This window comes from Lactuca virosa, chromosome 4 (assembly GCF_052849685.1).
Source record: "Lactuca virosa cultivar CGN04683 chromosome 4, Lactuca_virosa_CGN04683_v6, whole genome shotgun sequence".
Lineage (NCBI taxonomy): Eukaryota > Viridiplantae > Streptophyta > Magnoliopsida > Asterales > Asteraceae > Lactuca > Lactuca virosa.
Genome location: NC_136429.1, coordinates 426,147,015 through 426,166,485, shown reverse-complemented (window position 1 = coordinate 426,166,485; position 19,471 = coordinate 426,147,015). Strand labels below are relative to the sequence as shown.

The 19,471-nt window shown below is 40.7% G+C and overlaps 1 protein-coding gene across 2 annotated transcripts; it reads right to left on the bottom strand.

Moving 5' to 3' along the window:
* Positions 1–179: 179 nt before the first annotated feature.
* Positions 180–3,353, bottom strand: LOC145109015 (putative lipid phosphate phosphatase 3, chloroplastic). Of its 2 annotated transcripts, none has more exons than XM_079046117.1 (9): positions 2,853–3,353; positions 2,178–2,267; positions 1,880–2,096; positions 1,542–1,629; positions 1,236–1,345; positions 1,077–1,167; positions 791–979; positions 649–708; positions 180–542 (listed from the first exon to the last, which is right to left on the bottom strand). In XM_079046117.1, exons 2-9 carry the CDS (start codon positions 2,192–2,194, stop codon positions 400–402), a joined length of 915 nt encoding a protein of 304 aa, XP_078902243.1. In that variant the 5' UTR covers positions 2,195–2,267; positions 2,853–3,353; the 3' UTR covers positions 180–399. The 2 variants fall into 2 exon arrangements, with proteins under 2 accessions (XP_078902243.1, XP_078902242.1); XM_079046116.1 differs by having other exon boundaries at positions 1,880–2,101; positions 2,853–3,352.
* Between the last annotated feature and the right edge of the window lie 16,118 nt (positions 3,354–19,471).

The following is a 19,471-nucleotide window of genomic DNA, read 5'->3' as shown; positions in this document are numbered from 1 at the left end:
AAAATTGATTTGACAAAAAAAAATTGATTTGTCAATGTCTCCTGGAAGAATTGCATCCCATAGTATCTTGAATATCCTTTACCATGTAAATGTTAAATAAATCACCTTTCTCTTTACCATGTATTATAATAAAAACCTCAAAACAAAAATATTGAATTTCTTCCAATTTTCTAGTCCACTCAAACAAACTAAAGTTGGCATTCGATTAAATAGCTTGATCATATATATGTACATCGTTGTACAATTAACTATTTAACCATTAATCAACGCTCCTTATTTCTTTGCAAACCAAACAAATCTTGTGGAAATCAATACAAACAATCATAACTATACCAATTTGTAGCAAAAAAAAAAATGAAAGAAAAATCTAAATTTCTAAACATTGCAAAATATAGCAAACTACCTAATGCCGATTTCAAGATCATTCAACCCCAAATCAGGATTATTATCCAATTCTTCAATTTCTTCACAAAGCACGTTTGTTTCAACAATCGTAGGTCTAGACTCCTCTAAAGCCCGAAAAAATGCATAAGGTCCCCAACCTTCATAACCATTCACGATTTCATTTTGTTACAAATTTATGAGACTTTGAAATAATTTGGAACATATAAAAAGTTATAAAAGAAAAAAAAACACATTTAACGATACCTTCGGCATGATACGGTGGTGCGAAAAATTGCAAGTAGCAAAATGTGGCCACTGTCATACCTGAAACAAGTAAATGACTATTTTACCCTTATGTTTTTGGATATGACGTTGAATAACGTTTGGTCAAGAGGTGTGAATTTACCTATAAGACCTCCGGCAAATACGTCTTGCCAATGATGCCAATAATCATCCACACGAGAAATCCCAACAAGTGATGCAACAAGTAAAGGCAAAAAAACCACACATAGTTTTGCAATGTGCCCTTTTCTATCAAACACTCTTACTTTTCCACATAAATATAGCGACAAAAATCCAAGACCCGAGAAAGACCCTGTAATAAAATTATAATTTATTAGGATTTTATTGACTAGAATTAAAACATACGGATTTTATTTTTACATAAATAGAGGGACATTTGGTGCTCTCACATGAAGTATGTCCACTTGGGAAACTCTTGTGGCCTTCTCTTACAACTTTGCTATCGCCATGACATATTACGTTTCCTAATTGATCATAAAACTGAAAATAATCATTGTATTTTAGTAACCGAAATTTAAATATTTTTCTTTTTTAAAAAAAAAACGTACATCTTTTCCATCTGGAAAACATCGCCAGAAAAAGTCGGGGCGAGGTCGCCCAACCGCGTCTTTTATAGCATCCGTTATAACACCGGTTATCAATACTGAGAATAAAATCCCTGTGTATACAGTATACAAGATTTAATCTGGTAAGCTATATATGAGTGTTACTTTTTTTACTTAAAGTAGATAGAATGTTTCAATTGACAAAGAAAGGAAAATAGGGTTTTCCCATTTATGTCATCATTTTCTCAAATATCTTTTAGACATCATTTTTAAAAATAAAAAATAATAATGATAATAGACTTTAGTCACCTAATGTGGCATGATGAAGATCGTAGACATCTCTTCTACGGAAATAGAAAGCCAAAAAGATAGCCAATGGAAACAAGATTGCATATACCTAATCAACAATAACGAAATAAGATTATAATTTTGAAAACTTGGTTTTACACCGTCTCCTGGAAGTATCTGTAAATGTAAATCAGGTACACAGTGGCCCACTAGCTGGCTGACATAACAGCCTAGAGCCCCAGAAGAATCTCAATTCACATTGGAACTGAAACTTCCACACTCTTTAGAATCAAACCTCACAATAATCATTTGTAAATGCACATCCAAACACCGATTTAAACAATAAAAAGATTACTTACGGGAACTGACCAAATTGGAACAGTGTTATCCTGCAACGGGTACTTAAGATCTGTCATCATATCTTTTCCAACATAACGATAAAACGGATGGATACAATTTAAAACAATCATTAGAATTGCAAGTAGTAGAAGAATCAACCAATCATGCATGTGAGTTTTTGCAACCATAAATCCATGAGATCTCATGGTATGAGTTCCAAGCTGTCCATTTCTCATTCTACTCTATAAAATAGGCCCAAAAAGAAGTTAGGAATAAAATCAAGAGAATGTATTATATAATAGTTTTGGTAAGTGGTACCTCAGCCTTCTTTTCATTTACTAAAGGAGAATAAAGATGATAAAACGGATCTTTATCGGTTGAAATGTCTTGCTTCTTGCTTGATGCATTCTATAGAACTTAAAAAAATCAGTCTTGAAGTGGGAAATGATATAGTTTGAATGCCATTATTGAATTGAATTTGGAAAAATTGGCTATAAATAGATAACAATATATATTGAATTGAATGTTTGAGCATCAATTTGGGAATATGAGTATCAGAATATGACTAATTATGGAATAACAATTATCACATTTCCACTTAACTAGTGAGATATGATTCTTACTGGAGCAACAGAAGGAAGTAACCACATGATTCAGTAGTTCAGAGGGAAAATTTTATTGTCTTTAACTTCATAAAGATCAAAATTTTCAAGCATTAAAGCTAAGTGAACTTATACAAGCTTGAAGATGGAGCTTAGATTTTGAACTATTTCTACTTGATTCCACTACTGTAATGTGTAATTTTCAGCTCGTAAAGTACGCATATGTAAGCTAAGGATTCAGACTTATAATCAATGTAAGTAAGTAATTACAACTAAAATCACAAGATTATGAAGACCCTTAAGTCTAATTGTACTCCAGAAGGAGAAATCAGGTAAGAAATCCATTTCTTCACACGTAGACAAGAAGAGAAAAAACCCTTCACAAACTCACCTGAGAGGTTTCTGCGGAATTCCTAGAATTGAAAAGGGATCTCAAATTCCACGAAGAAAATTGCCAATTACCCATCAGACACAAATCGAAGAATTATGCAAACAATGCATATATGAATGGCATTGAATCAAATAAATTGTTAAAATTATGCAATAATGAGTGGGTATCGGGAAGAAGAGGGATATCGAGACTCGAGAGAGAGGTTTTTGGAGCAACAAAAGAAATGATTGATGAACAATTGTTAATGGTAGTGAATTAGTAAAACTACAAAAGGGTATGGTCTGCATCAGTTGACCTAGAAGTCATTATTACTAAATTCCGGAGATTTAGATATTGATGATGAGGAAGCAGGGGGGGCAAACCCATGTCGACGTGATGCCAGCTTCACGATGTGTCACGTTGAGATGAAAGAAGTGGCGAGTACGTGTTCCTTTTTGAACAAATTCTGTTGCATTGATGGAAATGGATATTTTGGAGATCGAGCGAAATTGATATTTTGCTTTCTAGTATTAAAATAGGGGTGATCCAAGGAAGTCATTATTCTAAATTTATATATTATCAAGGGGGAAAGGGTGAATATGAGAAAATCATATAATGTTTTAAAATCCAACCGGTTGGACTAAAAACCGGTGAATTGGACGGTCCAATTAGCATCGGTTTTATATCTGTTTATGGATTGGAAAGAATCGGATTGTTTTACAAAAAACACGGTTGTTTATGGATTGGAAAGAATCAGACTGTTTTACAAAAAAACTCGGCCGAACCGATGTATTTGAAGTTGGACTTCAATGTTTGGGCTACAAAATGTGGACTATATACTTAATAGAGATGCACAAAACCCGAATCCAATCTGATCCGGTTTTGCTTGCGTCATCAAAAATCCGATCCGGTTCCAACCAAAATCCGAATCCGACTCTAATCCGATTTGAAACCGGTTTACACCGATTTTAATGGGTTTTAAGCGGATTTGGGGCGGATTTGGATCCGGTTTTTAGCGAATCCGGTTTACGATCCGGTATCACATCCGATTTGGAATATAGGATTACGATCTAACTGAAAATCCAGTTTTAAATCCGATCTGATCCGGTTTGGTCAAAACCGGTTTTGACCCAATCCGGTTTCGGATTGGATCCAGTTTTAAATAGTGAAATCGGTTTTTGTGTGCATCTCTAGTACTTAATACGTCTAAAGTGAGTCCACCCTATTTGAAGCAAAATAGAGATCCAAAAGTACTCCATCAAGTGTGTTTCTTCTCCTACGCCCGATGCTCGACAATTGATCCGGTTCACCAACAAGTTGGGGTTAGCCCACTTGGCTAACAAAGTGTTTCTAACAAGGAAGTTGCAGGTTCAATCCCAGGTTTATATTAACTTGTCATTCTAAAAAAAATGAATTGGTTGACCAAGCGGTCGAACCGGTTAAACCGGGAACCGGTCACTAGACCGGTTCAACTAAAAATCCAGTTTTTAAAACATTGATATCACACGATAAAATATGGTGGAATGTGTTGGAAATTTTAGTATAAATATTTATATATTTTACTAATTTTGGACATATATAAATACATACATATATTGTAAATATAATTAACTCTAAGTGGGTTAGTGTTCTCCGTGAGAGCTTTGAAACGATATATCGTATGTCCAAAATTGAGTATATGTGAATAAGATATCAATACTCAAAGATTGGTATTTGAGAATAAAAGTTAGCAAGTAAGGTGGTGTGGAAATGAGTCTCACATTGGTAGAAAGACCATATTCAAGTAAGTTTATAAGCTTGAATGTATGATAGGTTTACAAGCTTATGTATATGATTTTACTCTAACTCCTACCCATGCGTAGGAGGTGCGAATCTTGGATTTCCTAGGCCAAATTCATCAAACTTGTGTGTGGGCGTGACCTGCGGACACGAATGCAGCTCCTAAACCCAGAGCTTACGTTGAGTATTGTTTATTGGGAAGCAGTTCTTCGTATTTTGAGATATCTAAATCTACTAAGGTTACAAGCTTAGTGAGTTTCCCAAAACACCACATACCATAACCATAGTGAGTTCCCAAGTGAAATGTTATGGGCCAAATCATAGACTTACAGTCACTCATGCAACAACCTATTTCAACTAACGGGCATATTTCATCACAAGTGAAGGTTACACGAAAAATTTGTAGTCTTACACCACTCCTGCAATTGCCATGGGCTCCCCCATAGTCTTTCATACAATTTTCTAGGGCTAAATCATGGTCTTCCATGCAAGTATCACAAAGACAACTAACATCATACATAGTATAATGAGAAGACTCGCCTCACAAACGTAGTCGACAACTAACGAGCTCTCACAGTCGGAAAGCGAGTGCTACACACCTCCTACTGAATCATATAAGGTAAATCCTTAGTCTACCTTCATTAAAGGCACTACACCATGTCAAAATTTTGGTGAAATAGTCGTGAAACCCTTCTTCGCCACGTCGTGGCACCCTCCTTGCCATGTCATGGTTACTGCAATTTGGACCACTTAATGGATTAGTCCTTAATCCGCTAAGCCATTTGCTCATACTTTCCAGTAAGCTTTCTGGGACCCTAATGGTTCATAAAAAACAAAACTTTATGGATATGCATGACCCATGCATGTCCTTCACCAAGCATGTCGAAATATGGGGAAAATGACCTAAACCACATGCATACTCTAAAAACTCAACCATCTTCTAGATCCATAAGGTATTATGCTAAAGGGACCTTGGTGAATCATAAAGTTGCAAACTTTATCTCATAGAACCATTACACCCATAACTATGAACCTAAAAATGCAAACCAAACCAAGATCTACTAAGAAGGAACCAAAAAGATCAAGTCTTGAAGTATTACAAATGATCTAAAGAGTGATTCCAAAGATGGAGATGAGTTTTTTGCTTGATCCTTGCACCAAAACCTTCTTATTCTTCCTTCAAAATGCACCAATGACACCAAAATGAGCCAAGAAATTCAAAGGGAGGCTAGGGTTAATGATGTGTGCATAATTAACTACATGTCTAATGCATATTTTTAATACTTTTAGCTACAATTATGCTTAATATGGAACATTAGATACTTATTATGTTTAAATTATGTTTTATAGCGGCGAAGACTTGCTCGGGACAAAACGGAAGGGTATGAGGAGTTGGAAGCAGGAAACGGGAGCTAAAACAATATAAAGAAAGCAAAGGTATGACGACCACGTCGTGGTCACATAACCGTGACGTGGTAATTGGAAGAATCATGACCCATTTGCTGACATGGCAGATACAGGATTAACACGAATACCATGTCGTGGTGGCGGTCAACCACGAATACCACCCAGGTAAAGCGAACGTGGTTGCGGATACTCTGAGCCGCAAGTCAGCTGGATCTTCTACCCCAGTGACATGTATGAGGATATCCGTGGATTCTCCACTTGTGAGCTTGATCAGGGAAGCTCAGGAAGAGGGTATGCGTCAGGAGAACTGGAAGCTTGAGAGGATTAGGGGTGAGAACACCCGGTTTGTGCAGGATAGCCGAGGATTATTGACCCGTTGCGGTCGGGTCTGGTTCCTGTAACTCCAGCAAGGTATCACATCGTTGGGCAAGTGCGGGAAGGGTCACTTTGGGGTTTGCAGATCGGGTAGCGTGTGCTACAAATGCGGCCAGGAAGGGCACTTTTGCGAGGGATTGTTGCCAGCAAGCCCTGGTTCAGGATATGAGGATCTGCTACCACTGTCATCAGGTTGGTCACGTGAAGACTGTCACAACTAGCATTTTAGGGCTAGGAATTTCTATCCATGTACAAATAGTTTCTTTGTGTAACCAAGTGACACTACATATAGTATAAATTAACTTTAGTGCTATACAAGTTTATACGTCCAAAATTGTGGTTCACGTCGAAACTTCCTCTTGTAAGCCCAAAACCTAATCCAATAAGCTATGTCCACTCAACTTTGGGTCTTAACCCTGACTTCTCGGTTCAAATCTCTTAATGGACCAAGACCTTCTTATTGGGCCCTTCTTAGGCTAAAAGCCCTAGTTAACCTTTATATGGACCGAGAACCCATATTTGGGCCGAAAATTCTTATTTGATGTAGTTTTGGGCCGTAAGACCCTTATTGGGCTTTATTGGGTCGTGAATAATTATTTCAAAGCTTAATGGGCCGAATGCCTCTATTAGGAAATATTTTGGGTCGAAAAGTCTTCTATTTAGTCTCATTGGGCCAAAGACCATTCTTTGGGCCCTAATGGGCCAAAGATCTCTATTGGGCTCTCTCACTTAAACCAAAAATCCTTATTGGGCCTAATACATTTCTTTTGGCCTACTATTGGACCGAAACTATTCTTGGGCCCAAACCGAGCCCAATAACCTTGTGCCAACCGAAAACACTAATGGGCCTAGGGGTTCTCGGTTACCCTTCAAAAACCAAGCCCAAATTTCTTTCTTTCTTCCCCCATAACCAATCGGATTTTTATAATAAAAAAAACAAATGGAAGAGATTGAAATTTGTGTGCCGCCTCAAATTTACATAACATACATCTATGTTATTATCTAGCTGTAACTAGGAATGAAAATGTTGTCCAACATACATCTATGTTATTATCTAGCGTGTAACTAGGAATGAAAATGTTGTCCAACATACATCAAGGAGGGATCTCCCATCTCTTCTCCCCTTCATCGGCCGCAACCATCCCCCATCCCCACCATTTACATTTCAACATTTCCTCTTACTCCTCATTTCTCCTCTAATCTCCAAAATTCTCTCATTCTTTCCTCCAAATTTTCGTGAGTGTGCTAGTGTGATCAAGAGTTCCTCTTCAAGGATCATTAACTTGGTAAGTTTATATCACACTCAAGTTGTTTTATTCCATCTTATACTAAGAACATTCCTCAAACCACTCTATTTTCGTGTATATGTTCTCTAGAGCCCCAAAACTTTACAAATCTCTTCAAGGAAGCAAGCTAAGGCCGAAAACCTTCACCATCTTCCTCTTCAAAACCGAAAAAGCCCCAAGGTGAGCTTCATACCCCTACTTTTCGAGTTTTTCTTTCTTTTGGGGAGGATACAAGCCAAAGTCTTGTGTAAATCTTTGTATAATTGATTGCTTGTGCTTGTGTTATATGATATGTGTGTGAAATGTTGCGATTTCATGTTAAAGGTCCATAAACTCGAGATTTTTGTACAAGTCTCAAGTTGATGGAGCTTAGTATTCATTATATGTTTTCATTATCTAGGTGTTTGTCAAAAATGGAAATAGGTTACTTGGTGTAAATGGTTTTTCTTGGTTTGTGTTAAAGATAACCAAAAATATGTCCAAGAACATACTAAAACAAAGTTTTGGCAAGAAAACTTGCAAAAATGAGAAAATATGTAAACCCCACTCAAAATGGGCTATTTTCGGCCATAAAGACAAACACGGGCCATTTTTTTAACATTTTAGTAAAAATGGGCCGAAAATGGGCTTTTTAGTAAATATGGGCCATTTTTGAACACTTTTGTAAAAATGGGCCTTAAATGATTATTTTAGTAAAATGGGCCGTTTTTGACAATTTCGGTATTATTGGACCATTTTCGACATTCTTGGTAATAATGGGCCATTATTGAAATTTTAGATAATATTGGGCCACTTTTGGCATTTTAGTAAAATTTGGGTCTTTATTGACAATTTTGGTAAAATTGGGCTATTTAGGACCATAATGATAAAGATGGATTATTTTTGACACTTATTGTAAAAATGGCTATTTTTGTCACTTATAATTTATAGGTCGAAAATACACTCTATTAACATTATTTATAACGTTAAATAATGGAATTCAATATTCGTGTAAATTTCCGTTAAGGCTCTTGTGAGATGCTCCTTCACTCGTACCTACCTAGTGTACATAGTAAGTCCTGTAGTTATAACCAAAGTCTCCTGGAGGGAGAGCGGGATATTGTGTATAGATCTATACGGGGTTGACACCCCACACCTGAGCTGCTCGCTACAGATAGACAGGCCAGTCTAGGGTGACAATTATCTTTAGAAACCGACGCCTGAAGAACGTCAAGACAGGCGCTCTCGTCATATTAGTATGATTGTAACGACTCACATAGAGAATAAGAATAATATACTAAAATTTACGCAATGCAAATACTTTAGCCACGTTACGAAGTACAAACCTATGCGTCGGCTATTTTGCATCTAATTTCACCACTCGAGTCTTAGGGTTTAAGACCATAATTTATCGTATAAAAGAAAATACAGGATTTTCTGGGAATCTCTCTCTATATTTTCAAACAAGTTAAACAAAGAAACACATGCATTTATACATGATTTGAAACGAGACCTACAAACTATTTTTACAAGAAAATATTGGATTTTCTGGAATTTTACAAACTATTACAAAGTTTTCTCACAAACATGCTTATGAACTCACCAACATTCTATGTTGATGCTTTTCAAAACGACTTGTATTCTCAGGAACTCAATAAGCAGGTGGACAACTAAGGAAATTTGGATATTTGTAGTATTTTTGAATTATCATACATTATGTTATTTTTGGGTGTATCTCGTAAACAAACACAATGATGTAAAACATGAATGTTGATATCGTTAATGTATGATGATGATGGTTGCTATGTTTCATTTATATACAATTGTTATGATATTACAAGATGAAGTCACCCGCCCCCGGACGTTTCCGCCGTCCCGATTCGGGGGTGTGACAAAGACCAACTGTCCACAGCTCGCTGCCAGGCCAGCGCAGGCAAAACTGAGGATTACTGACGGGAGTCAGGGTAGAGCAGCGCCCCGAGGGCTCAGGGAAGCGCCTTCCAGCTTACAACAAAGGAGGCCAGGACAACACCAGACGTGGTTGCTGGTATGTTTCTATCCCTTATCTTACTGATTATATATGTTTTATGCTTATATGTTTGTGCCTGTGATTAGGTACATTTTTAGTGAACTCCTTACCTACTTTGGTATTATTTAACTCGGGGGCGAGTCGGTCGTTTGTCTCTCAGTCATTCAGTAGGGAGTTCGGTTTGCCAGTAGGAGAGCTAGAGTGTCCGTTTCGAGCCTCTATCACCAACGAACACGGGGTTTCCGCTTCTTCAGTTTATCGGGGATGTGTGTTGGAGATCTTCGGGGTATCCTTCCCGATAGACTTGATTTCGATTCCCATGGGGGATGTGTGTCTGATCGTAGGTATGGACTGGCTTAGTCGCTTCAGTGCCATGATCGACTGCGAGGGTCAGCGAGTGGTGGTTCGAACCCTAAGTGGGGGAGAACTGATTGCCTATGGCGAGGGCACCGGATTGGGATCAGGTTTTTGTTCAGCTGCCAGGGCTCGGCAGTACATTCAGCACGGGTGTGCGGGTTATCTAGCATATGTGGTGGATACGCGGGTCAGGGATCAGATTTCAGTATCAGAGGTTCCAGTGGTCAGGGAGTTTGCTGACGTGTTCCCGGAGTGCCTCCGGAGAGGCAGGTCGAGTTTAGGATCGACCTAGTGCCAGGTGCGGCCCCTATCGCCAAGGCGTCGTACCGATTGGCACCACTAGAGATGTAGGAGCTGTCATCACAGCTGCAGGAACTGCTGGGCAAGCAGTTCATTCGTCCGAGCAGTTCTCCGTGGGGAACGCCGATTCTCTTCGTCAGGAAGAAGGATGATTCATACCGGATGTGCATTGACTACCGGAAGTTGAACAAGTTGACGGTGAAGAACCGTTATCCACTCCCGATGATAGATGACATTTTTGATCAGTTTCAGGGAGCATCTTGGTTTTCCAAGATAGACCTGAGGTCTAGGTACCATCAGGTCAGGGTTAGGGAGGAGGACGTGGAGAAGACCACGTTTCGGACTCGTTATGGACATTACGAGTTCGTGGTGATGCCATTTGGGCTCACCAATGCGCCGGCACTATTTATGGATCTGATGAATCGGGTCTGCAGACCGATGCTCGATCGCTCAGTCATCGTGTTCATAGATGATATCTTGGTGTACTCCAAGAACAGAGAGCAGCACGAGGAGCATCTCCGTGAGTTATTGGGAGTCTTGAGGCGAGAACGGCTTTATGCCAAGTTCTTGAAGTGCGAGTTTTGGTTACGAGAGGTTCAGTTCCTTGGGCACCTCGTTAACCAGGAGGAGATTTTGGTCGATCCGGCCAAAATCGAGGCGGTTATGCATTGGGAGGTTCCAAAGTCTCCTTCGGATTTCAGGAGCTTCTTGGGATTGGCAAGGTACTATCAGAGATTCATACATGATTTCTCCAAGATTGCAGTACCCCTCACTCGTCTGACGAGGTAGGGGGTGGATTTCCGATGGGGCCCTGAGCAGCAGAGGGCGTTTGAGACCCTCAGAAAACGACTATGTGAGGCTCTAGTCTTGACTATCCCGGAGGGAGTTGAGGATTTTGTAGTGTTATGTGATGCATCCATCGCGGGACTGGGAGCGGTCCTCATGCAGAGAGGACGGGTGATAGCCTACGCGTCGCGGCAGCTGAAGTCGCACGAGACGAGATACCCTACTCATGATTTGGAGTTGGGAGCGGTGGTATTCGCTCTCAAGATTTGGAGACATTACCTCTATGGGGCCTGTTGTACCATATACACGGACCACAAGATCCTGAGACACATCATGGATCAGCCGAACCTGAACATGAGACAGCGCAGGTGGTTGGATGTAGTCAAGGGCTATGACTATGAGATCCTTTACAACCCAGGTAAAGCGAACGTGGTTGCGGATGCTCTGAGCCGCAAGTTAGCTGGATCTTCTACCCCAATGACATGTATGAGGATATTCATGGATTCTCCACTTGTGAGCTTGATCAGGGAAGCTCAGGAAGAGGGTATGCGTCAGGAGAACTGGAAGCTTGAGAGGATTAGGGGTGAGAACACCCGGTTTGTGCATGATAGCCGGGGATTATTGACCCGTTGCGGTCAGGTCTGGGTTCCGATGTCTGGCGGGGTCAGACAAATTGTATTGGAGGAGGCTAATAAATCTCGCTTCTCTATTCACCCGGGGGCCACCAAGATGTACCGGGATTTGCGATTGAGTTACTGGTGGTCGTGCATGAAGCGAGAAATCGCTTGGTACGTGGAGAGGTGCTTGACCTGCAGGATGGTCAAGGCCGAGCACCAGAGGCCGCATGACAAGTTGCAGCCTATAGAGGCTCCCATGTGGAAGTGGGAACATATCACGATAGCTTTTATCACCAAGCTGCCGAGGACTACGAAGGGCTTCGACGCTATTTGGGTCATCGTGGTTCGATTGACCAAGAGCGCCCACTTTTTAGCGATACGGGAGAGTTCATCGGCCGAGAAGCTGGCCGATGTGTATATCCGCGAGATTGTTGCACGCCATGGGGTATCGGTCTCTATTGTCTCAGACCGCGATGTTCAGTTCACCTCCCGTTTCTGGCAGATGTTCTACAAGGAACTGGGCACGCGGCTGCACTTCAGTATATCCTATCATCCGCAGACGGATGACCAGAGTGAGCGGACCATACAGACTCTCGAGGATATGCTGAGAACCTGCGTTATTGACTTTGGTGGGAGCTGGGACTCCTACCTACCTACCCCTTGAAGAGTTCTCCTACAACAACATCTTTCATCCCAAAATTGGTGCTCCACCATATGAGCTGTTGTATGGACCGAGATGTAGCACCCCAGTTTGTTGGGGTGAGATCGGTCACAGGGTGATGAGACGGACAAAGGTAGTTCTGCAGACTACCGAGAGGATTCAACAGATCAGACAGCGGCTGCAGACCGCTCAGTCGGCAGAAGAGTTACACTGACAGACGCCCATCTGAGTTGGAGTTCCTGGTGGGTGACATGGTACTCCTGAAGGTCTCTGTAATACCCAAAAATTTCGAACAAATTTAAACTTTCAAAACATGTCAAGTTCATCGAAACATTACAACTTTGTTTTCAAAATACATTTTTATCAGAGTATTCCCAGAAACATAAACATAATAGGAGGAGCTGTACGATCATGCCTTCGCCTTGCCGCGATCCCCTGATGTACCTGAAACAATAAACTGAAACTGTAAGCCCGAGAGCTTAGTGAGTTACCCCCAAAATACCGATACACATACAGTCCACATAACCATGTCACACCATGACATATCATAACAAACTGAACAGAACAGCATGCAATGGGTCCACAGCTTTACAAGCTGGATTACCCCTGGGCCCTCAGTACGAGTCTGGAATGCCTATCGGGCCCTCAGCTCGTATCTGGAATACCATCGAGCCCTCAGTACGAGTCTGGAATGCCTACCGGGCCCTCAGCTCGTATCTGGAATGCTCCCGAGTCCTCAGTATGAGTCTGGAATGCCTACCGGGCCCTCAGCTCATATCTGGAATGCCATCGAGCCCTCAGTACGAGTCTGGAATGCCTACCGGGCCCTCAGCTCGTATCTGGAATGCTCCCGAGTCCTCAGTATGAGTCTGGAATGCCTACCGGGCCCTCAGCTCATATCTGGAATACTCTAGGGTTTGTTGGCTACCGCACGGAGCAGTACATCCTCAACCAATCCCACATAACATATCAACATGTAACAGATAATGCACATACAGGAAATCAATCAGTAACACAGGTAGTCCTACAGACCCACCCTCTAGCATATCAAACTAGCATGCATAACCAACTCATACTCAACATAATACAACTACTAGGATATCATATCCAATGGTCCGGCCTTGGTGCCTTAGACCCCTTAGTATAGTGAGGATAACTCACCTCGCAAATGTCGACTCGGAAGATAAAACCCAACTCTCGAATCACTTGGCACAGGCTCCACCACCTAACACCAAAGCACAATATACTCATAAGTCCTTAACCTTATAAGGTACTCCATAACCCACTAGTCAACCCCTGGTCAAAGTCAAAGTCCTCAGTCAAGGTCAACAGTCCATGTTGACCCCAACTCGCCAAGTACCCTCGGCTACTCGCCGAGTCATCGGGGTGACTCGTCGAGTTGCTTCGATTCTCGTTTAAACTTTAAGGCCACCCGTCGAGTTCCCTCCTTGCAACTCGACGGATACACATGCATACATATCCTAGGGAAAACTCATCCGACTCGCCGAGTTGTTCTTCAACTCGCCGAGTCTTATGGTAATCTTCATCGGACTCGCCGAGTTGTTCATCCAACTCGTCGAGTCCACGGCCATCTTCATGTGACTCGCCGAGTCAACCTTGCGACTCGCCGAGTCCATTCAGTCCCTTTTCCATACAGACTTGTTTTGAGCCATGCAGCGGCTCCAAATCACAGATCCAAGCTTCTAGGGCATGCTTATCACGTAAAGTTGCAAACTTTACGTGCATGCATGGCTATAAAGGCTCTAAATGCCTATTTTAAGTTCTTAATGAAACTTCATGCTCAAGAGGGACCTTAATCCTGACCAAAACTGAAACTTTATGCTTATAGAATCCAAGGAGGGTCCAGATCTGAAGTTACAACCTCAGATCTAGCCCATAGCTCATCTTTCCAACTTAATATCTCACCAAAAACCCTAAAACTCAACCAATAGAAGAGATTCACAAGGAAAAAGGCGATTTGGTTACCTCCAGAAGATGATAACTGAGATAAGAGTTGATTCCCACACTCTACTTGCTCTAATCTCCTTCTCCTTTAAGCCTTCTCCCTCCAAGGATCCTCTCTTCAAGCTTCAAGCATACAATGGGCACACACACACGTATTAGGGTTTTAAGGGGCTCTCAAAGACTGCAAAGAGGCCATAGGAGGCTTATCATTCCTTAAATAGGGTGCAAAACCCCGAGATTTAGGGTTTCATCTGCCAGCTCCTACTCGTCGAGTCCCTTAGTGGACTCGTCGAGTAGGTCACTAAACACGCGTTCCAAACCCGCCGCTACTCGACGAGTAGGGCAACCAACTCGTCGAGTAGGGAATTAAACCAATTAACCTTTTATTTAAATCCATACCTGGAATCGGGGCGTTACAGTTCTCCCCCACTTAAACTAGACTTCGTCCTCGAAGTCCGCTGCAGTGAACAACTCCGGGTAATGCTCCCGTATTTCGGCCTCCGTCTCCCACGTCCACTCGGACCCCCTTCGATGCTCCCACTGTACTTTCACCAAAGGTATCTCCTTATTCCTCAGAATCTTCATCTTCTTCTCCAAAATGGCCACAAGTCTCTCCACATAGTTCAGGTGCTCATCGACCTGAATATCATTCAGCGATACTACTGCCTCCTGGTCCATAATGCACTTTCGCAGCTGCAAAACGTGGAAAGTGTTGTGTATCCGACTAAGCTCCTCCGGCAGCTCTAGCCTGTAAGCTACCTTGCCAACCCTGGCAACGATCCTGAACGGCCCAATATATCGGGGACCCAATTTTCCCCTCTTCCTGAAGCGAATCACACCTTTCCAGGGCGAGACCTTCAGGAGTACCATGTCACCCACCTGAAATTCCAACTCAGATCAGCGTCTGTCAGCATAACTCTTCTGCCGACTCTGAGCGGTCTGCAAACGCTGTCTAACTTGCTGGTGATGAAACAATGAATCGAGTAATGAATTAATTAGAGTATGAATTCAAGTAAGAATGCGAGATTTGAACACATGATGTAAATATGATCTTGTTATGCTCTATTATGCTTTCGAATTCTTTACAGAGTGCAATAGACAAGTCTGTAAAAGTTCTTTTTTAACTCTAGTAAATAACCCTATTTATAGGGAACTGAAAGCATACAAAAAATATATTAAGGCATTGACTCTAAAGCTTCGAATAAAAGCGCCCTAGTAAAATACATTACAAAACATTCGAAGAGTCCAAAACATACTTCGACTAATTACAACAATTCGACCCTTACAATCTCCCCCTTTGTAATCATAGTCGAAGTCTTCAATTTGTAAGAAGTGTAATGGAATGCAGTAACACTCTTCGAATCTCCGTGTACCAGGAGATAATCTTCTTCAGCTCTTTCTTGTCTCCTTCATTGTTCTTCTTGCAATGATTCATATGAACAATCAAGTTCGTATATTGAGATGTTGAATATCTCTCTACTTCACTTGCCTGGAACAAAAATCGTTTAGCTTTTCCGGCTTTGTCTTTTCCTGCGAAGACCATTCCAAAAGGCTTCAGGCAAATTTCACCATCAACATACTTCTTCAATTCCACCTGTGTCTTCGTAGGAGCCATTGGAGCTTTAATTTCCATTCCTTTGGCAGTAGCTAATTCAATATCTGTTAGTGCCAAGCACTCATAATAGTTTTCGATAAAAATCTTGATGTGAGCTACTCCAAGCTTGAATTCATCCGGTTCTGTGTTTTGAAGGTATGAGAATGATTTGTCTTTCAAAAGTAATGCAACTTGTATAAGATCATACAAGTTCACTAATGGAAAATCTGCAATAGTGAATTCGCAAATATTTCCATTTGCCCTGGCAACCACATACTTAAAATTTTGGACTGTGTTTTCGAAAACCACATCCCTTTTCATACTGATCACCTTCTTGATTTTGATTAATGACCACACTTCTTCAGGGGCTTTACCAAGAACAGCATGAAAATGAATTTTCATGTGTGTGCCTTCATCTTTATCTTTAAAGTTTCCTTCTACTTTAAACTGAGGCATGATAAACATCATTTCGTTTATTGGAAAATCCAGCTGGCTTACATCAGTATTCGTGATCAAATAAATTTGTTTTGGTTTCTTCTCAAATGAATACATGTGATTAAATGCAACCTTGGCCTCGATTGTTTCGTAGTTATAGTGTTTAGTTGGATCCCCTTTATCCATTCCCTTCGGATCATTTGCTCGCTGAGCCATAATGCTTTGAACTATTCTAAGCTTTTCAATTTCAGCATCAGCTTCAGCCTTCTTTTCTTCTTTTGATTTTTCCACAACAATCGATTTCCCTTTATCTTTCAATGCTGGATTGACGATTGTCTCTTTTGGATTCGAACCACTCCCACCAGTCTCCGAAGATTTACCAATCACAATTCCTTTCGAAATTGGTCTTGCAATTGGCATTGTTGTTACGACTGTTGAAGTCACCTGTTCAGTAGAAACAATTATTGGTTTTGTTGTAGGGATTTTCGAAGAAAAGACTTTTCCCACAACTTTCGCATCTTCTCCACTAGTCTTCGACTCACTAGTTTTTCTTTCTCCCCCTTGCACCCCTGTGAAAACAGGTGGGGCATTTGTGGTTGGAAGAAGACTTGAAATGCGAAAGAGATGAGCAAGTTGCTTGTTGATAATGGCTTCGAATTGGATAAACTTCTGAGATAAAAATTCAGGAGTAATCAATGGAGAAGAAACCGGCCTTTCAGAAAGCTCTTTTAACTCCTTGAGCAACTTAAGCACTTCTTCAAAGCTTGCACTTTCGGATGTTGAAAGTTGAGTAATTTGAGGACTCAAATTTTCATACAACTTAACAAATCGAGTGACTGCGTCACAAATGATATCAACCTTTTGATTCAAGGATGCATAATCTTGTTGAACTGTGACAATTTCTTTTTGCATATCTTCACGAAGTTCGTGAATCTGCTAGTTTACATCCTCTCGTACTTTCTTCACATCTTGAATAAAAAGAACATGTCGTTCCTTTGCAACATTCTTCAATTCTTTCAGATTACCAGCAAACTTCGAACTCTGAGAATTGATCCGAATTTCATTGTTTTGATCATTATGATCAATCTTCTCCAAGACTCGAGATTCAGAATATTTAAGCATCCCTGATACTTTACTTATGATTCTGGATTTAAACACCTTCAGCAACGAATCAACTTCAACACTGGAAACAGACGAACCAACCCCTAGATCTGCTTGAGATTGAATGACAGAATTCAACTTTTGATTTAAAATCTTAAACTGCTTCATGGTCATCAGCATGTGATCTGGAAACTGCTCTTCTTCTTCATGAAACTCCAAGTCTTCAAACATACCGCCAAACCCCTCATTATCAGTCTATGTCTCCATAAAAACAGTTTCTTGAATAGGTGAAGTTGGTTTGGGTGGCTCAGTAGATTGTGAAGAAATAATAGAAGTAAAAGGTTGATCAAGAATATGTTCGAATGTTGGGGAATCTGTAGTTGAAGTAAGAGGTGTAGTGGATAATGGTAAAGAAACAATACTTTCAAAACGAGTAGAAGTAGATGGACCTGTAGCTTCATTTTTCGAACCTCCTTCACCCATATTGACATTTGCATCCGTATCAGATACGTGTGCAGGGATGCCTGAAGTTCGAACCTCCTCAGGAACTGATTTGGCAATCGAATCTTCGGGTGGTATGACAACTGTCTTCTCAGGAGTTTCAGGAATTCGTTCTTCATCATCTTCAGTTGACTCAGTAGAAATGACCAGCTTTCTTGTCTTCTTCTTCTTCTTCTTTGATAAATGTTTTTCCATATCCTCAGCTCTTCTTTTCTTGGACACCGGAGAAACAGGTGCGGGCACTTCTCTAATTAGAATCCCTTGATGAGTTATTTGAGGTTTTTGAACCACTTTGTGCGTTGGAGACTTGCTTTTGTGAGTGGACTTCATTTTAATTCTTCGAAACATGTCAGTCTTCGAAGGAAGGACTACATGTTCTTGTGTTTCTTCAATAATTGGCTCAATTACTGGAGTCTCAGCAACAGTCACTTCAACTGTTTCAGGCTTCTTCTTTGGAGATTTCGAAGATCTGGACTCAGTTTCATGCTTTCTCGACTTCTTGGTTTTCTTATCATCTCCTCCCAGTAAAACACCAGTTTTAATTGAAGAATCAATTGTCTTCAAATAGGCTACCAATACAGGGTTCGAAGAATCAACTCTTTTAAGCATCGCATCTGGAATACGAGCAACTGTAGGAAAAACATCAGCATTATCTGTAACCTCCTTCGAATAGTGGTATGATTGAAAAACTGCTTTGTCTTCATCAGTGGGTACCAAAATCCCTTCTTTATTGTAAAAGTGTTGCAAAATCAAACTCCAGTATCTTGCACACGAAATACCATGAATAGCATTCGTGTGTTCTACACCCTTTTGAAATTCCTTCCATAATTGTGTAGAGTAGTCCACCTGAAGATCATAATAGATGCCAGCAACCATTGCATAAACCTCCATTCTCCCCTTGTCAAGCCCAACTGATCTCCCAGTTAAACATCTTAGAAAAATTCCAAATAAGAAATTCCATAATCTTGGAAGACCTGATTTCTTAAAATCACTAATCTTTGATAGTGGAGGCTGATATCCCATCTCATTGAACATGTTGACAATTTGAGGAAATGTGAAAGCAACATATGGAGGGGAATTCAGAATATCAAGGATTTGGCAAAATAGTTTCTTGGATAGCCTAACCTTTTTGTCGTTTACTAGATGAAAAGTAATCGTATCCGAGGCTTTGTTATAAGTAGCAGTTGATCCTGCTTGAGACAGCCATGAAAGTGGAACAGAGAAAGAGTTGAACATCGCCTTAGACAAGACAGAGTGTTTCAAGGCAACGATTAGCATCTTCAATTCTTCCGGATACTGAGAAACATCACTCTCCAAGTAGTAGTTTGTTGCTTGAATCTTCATTATTGGTAATGAAGAGGCATCTTCAGTGGTATGAGAATCAACAGGAGCAGAAGTGGCCATTGTTAGGGTTTGAAGACTTTTGATGAACAGAGAATTTAGGAATTTGTTTGTTTTAATCGTGTAA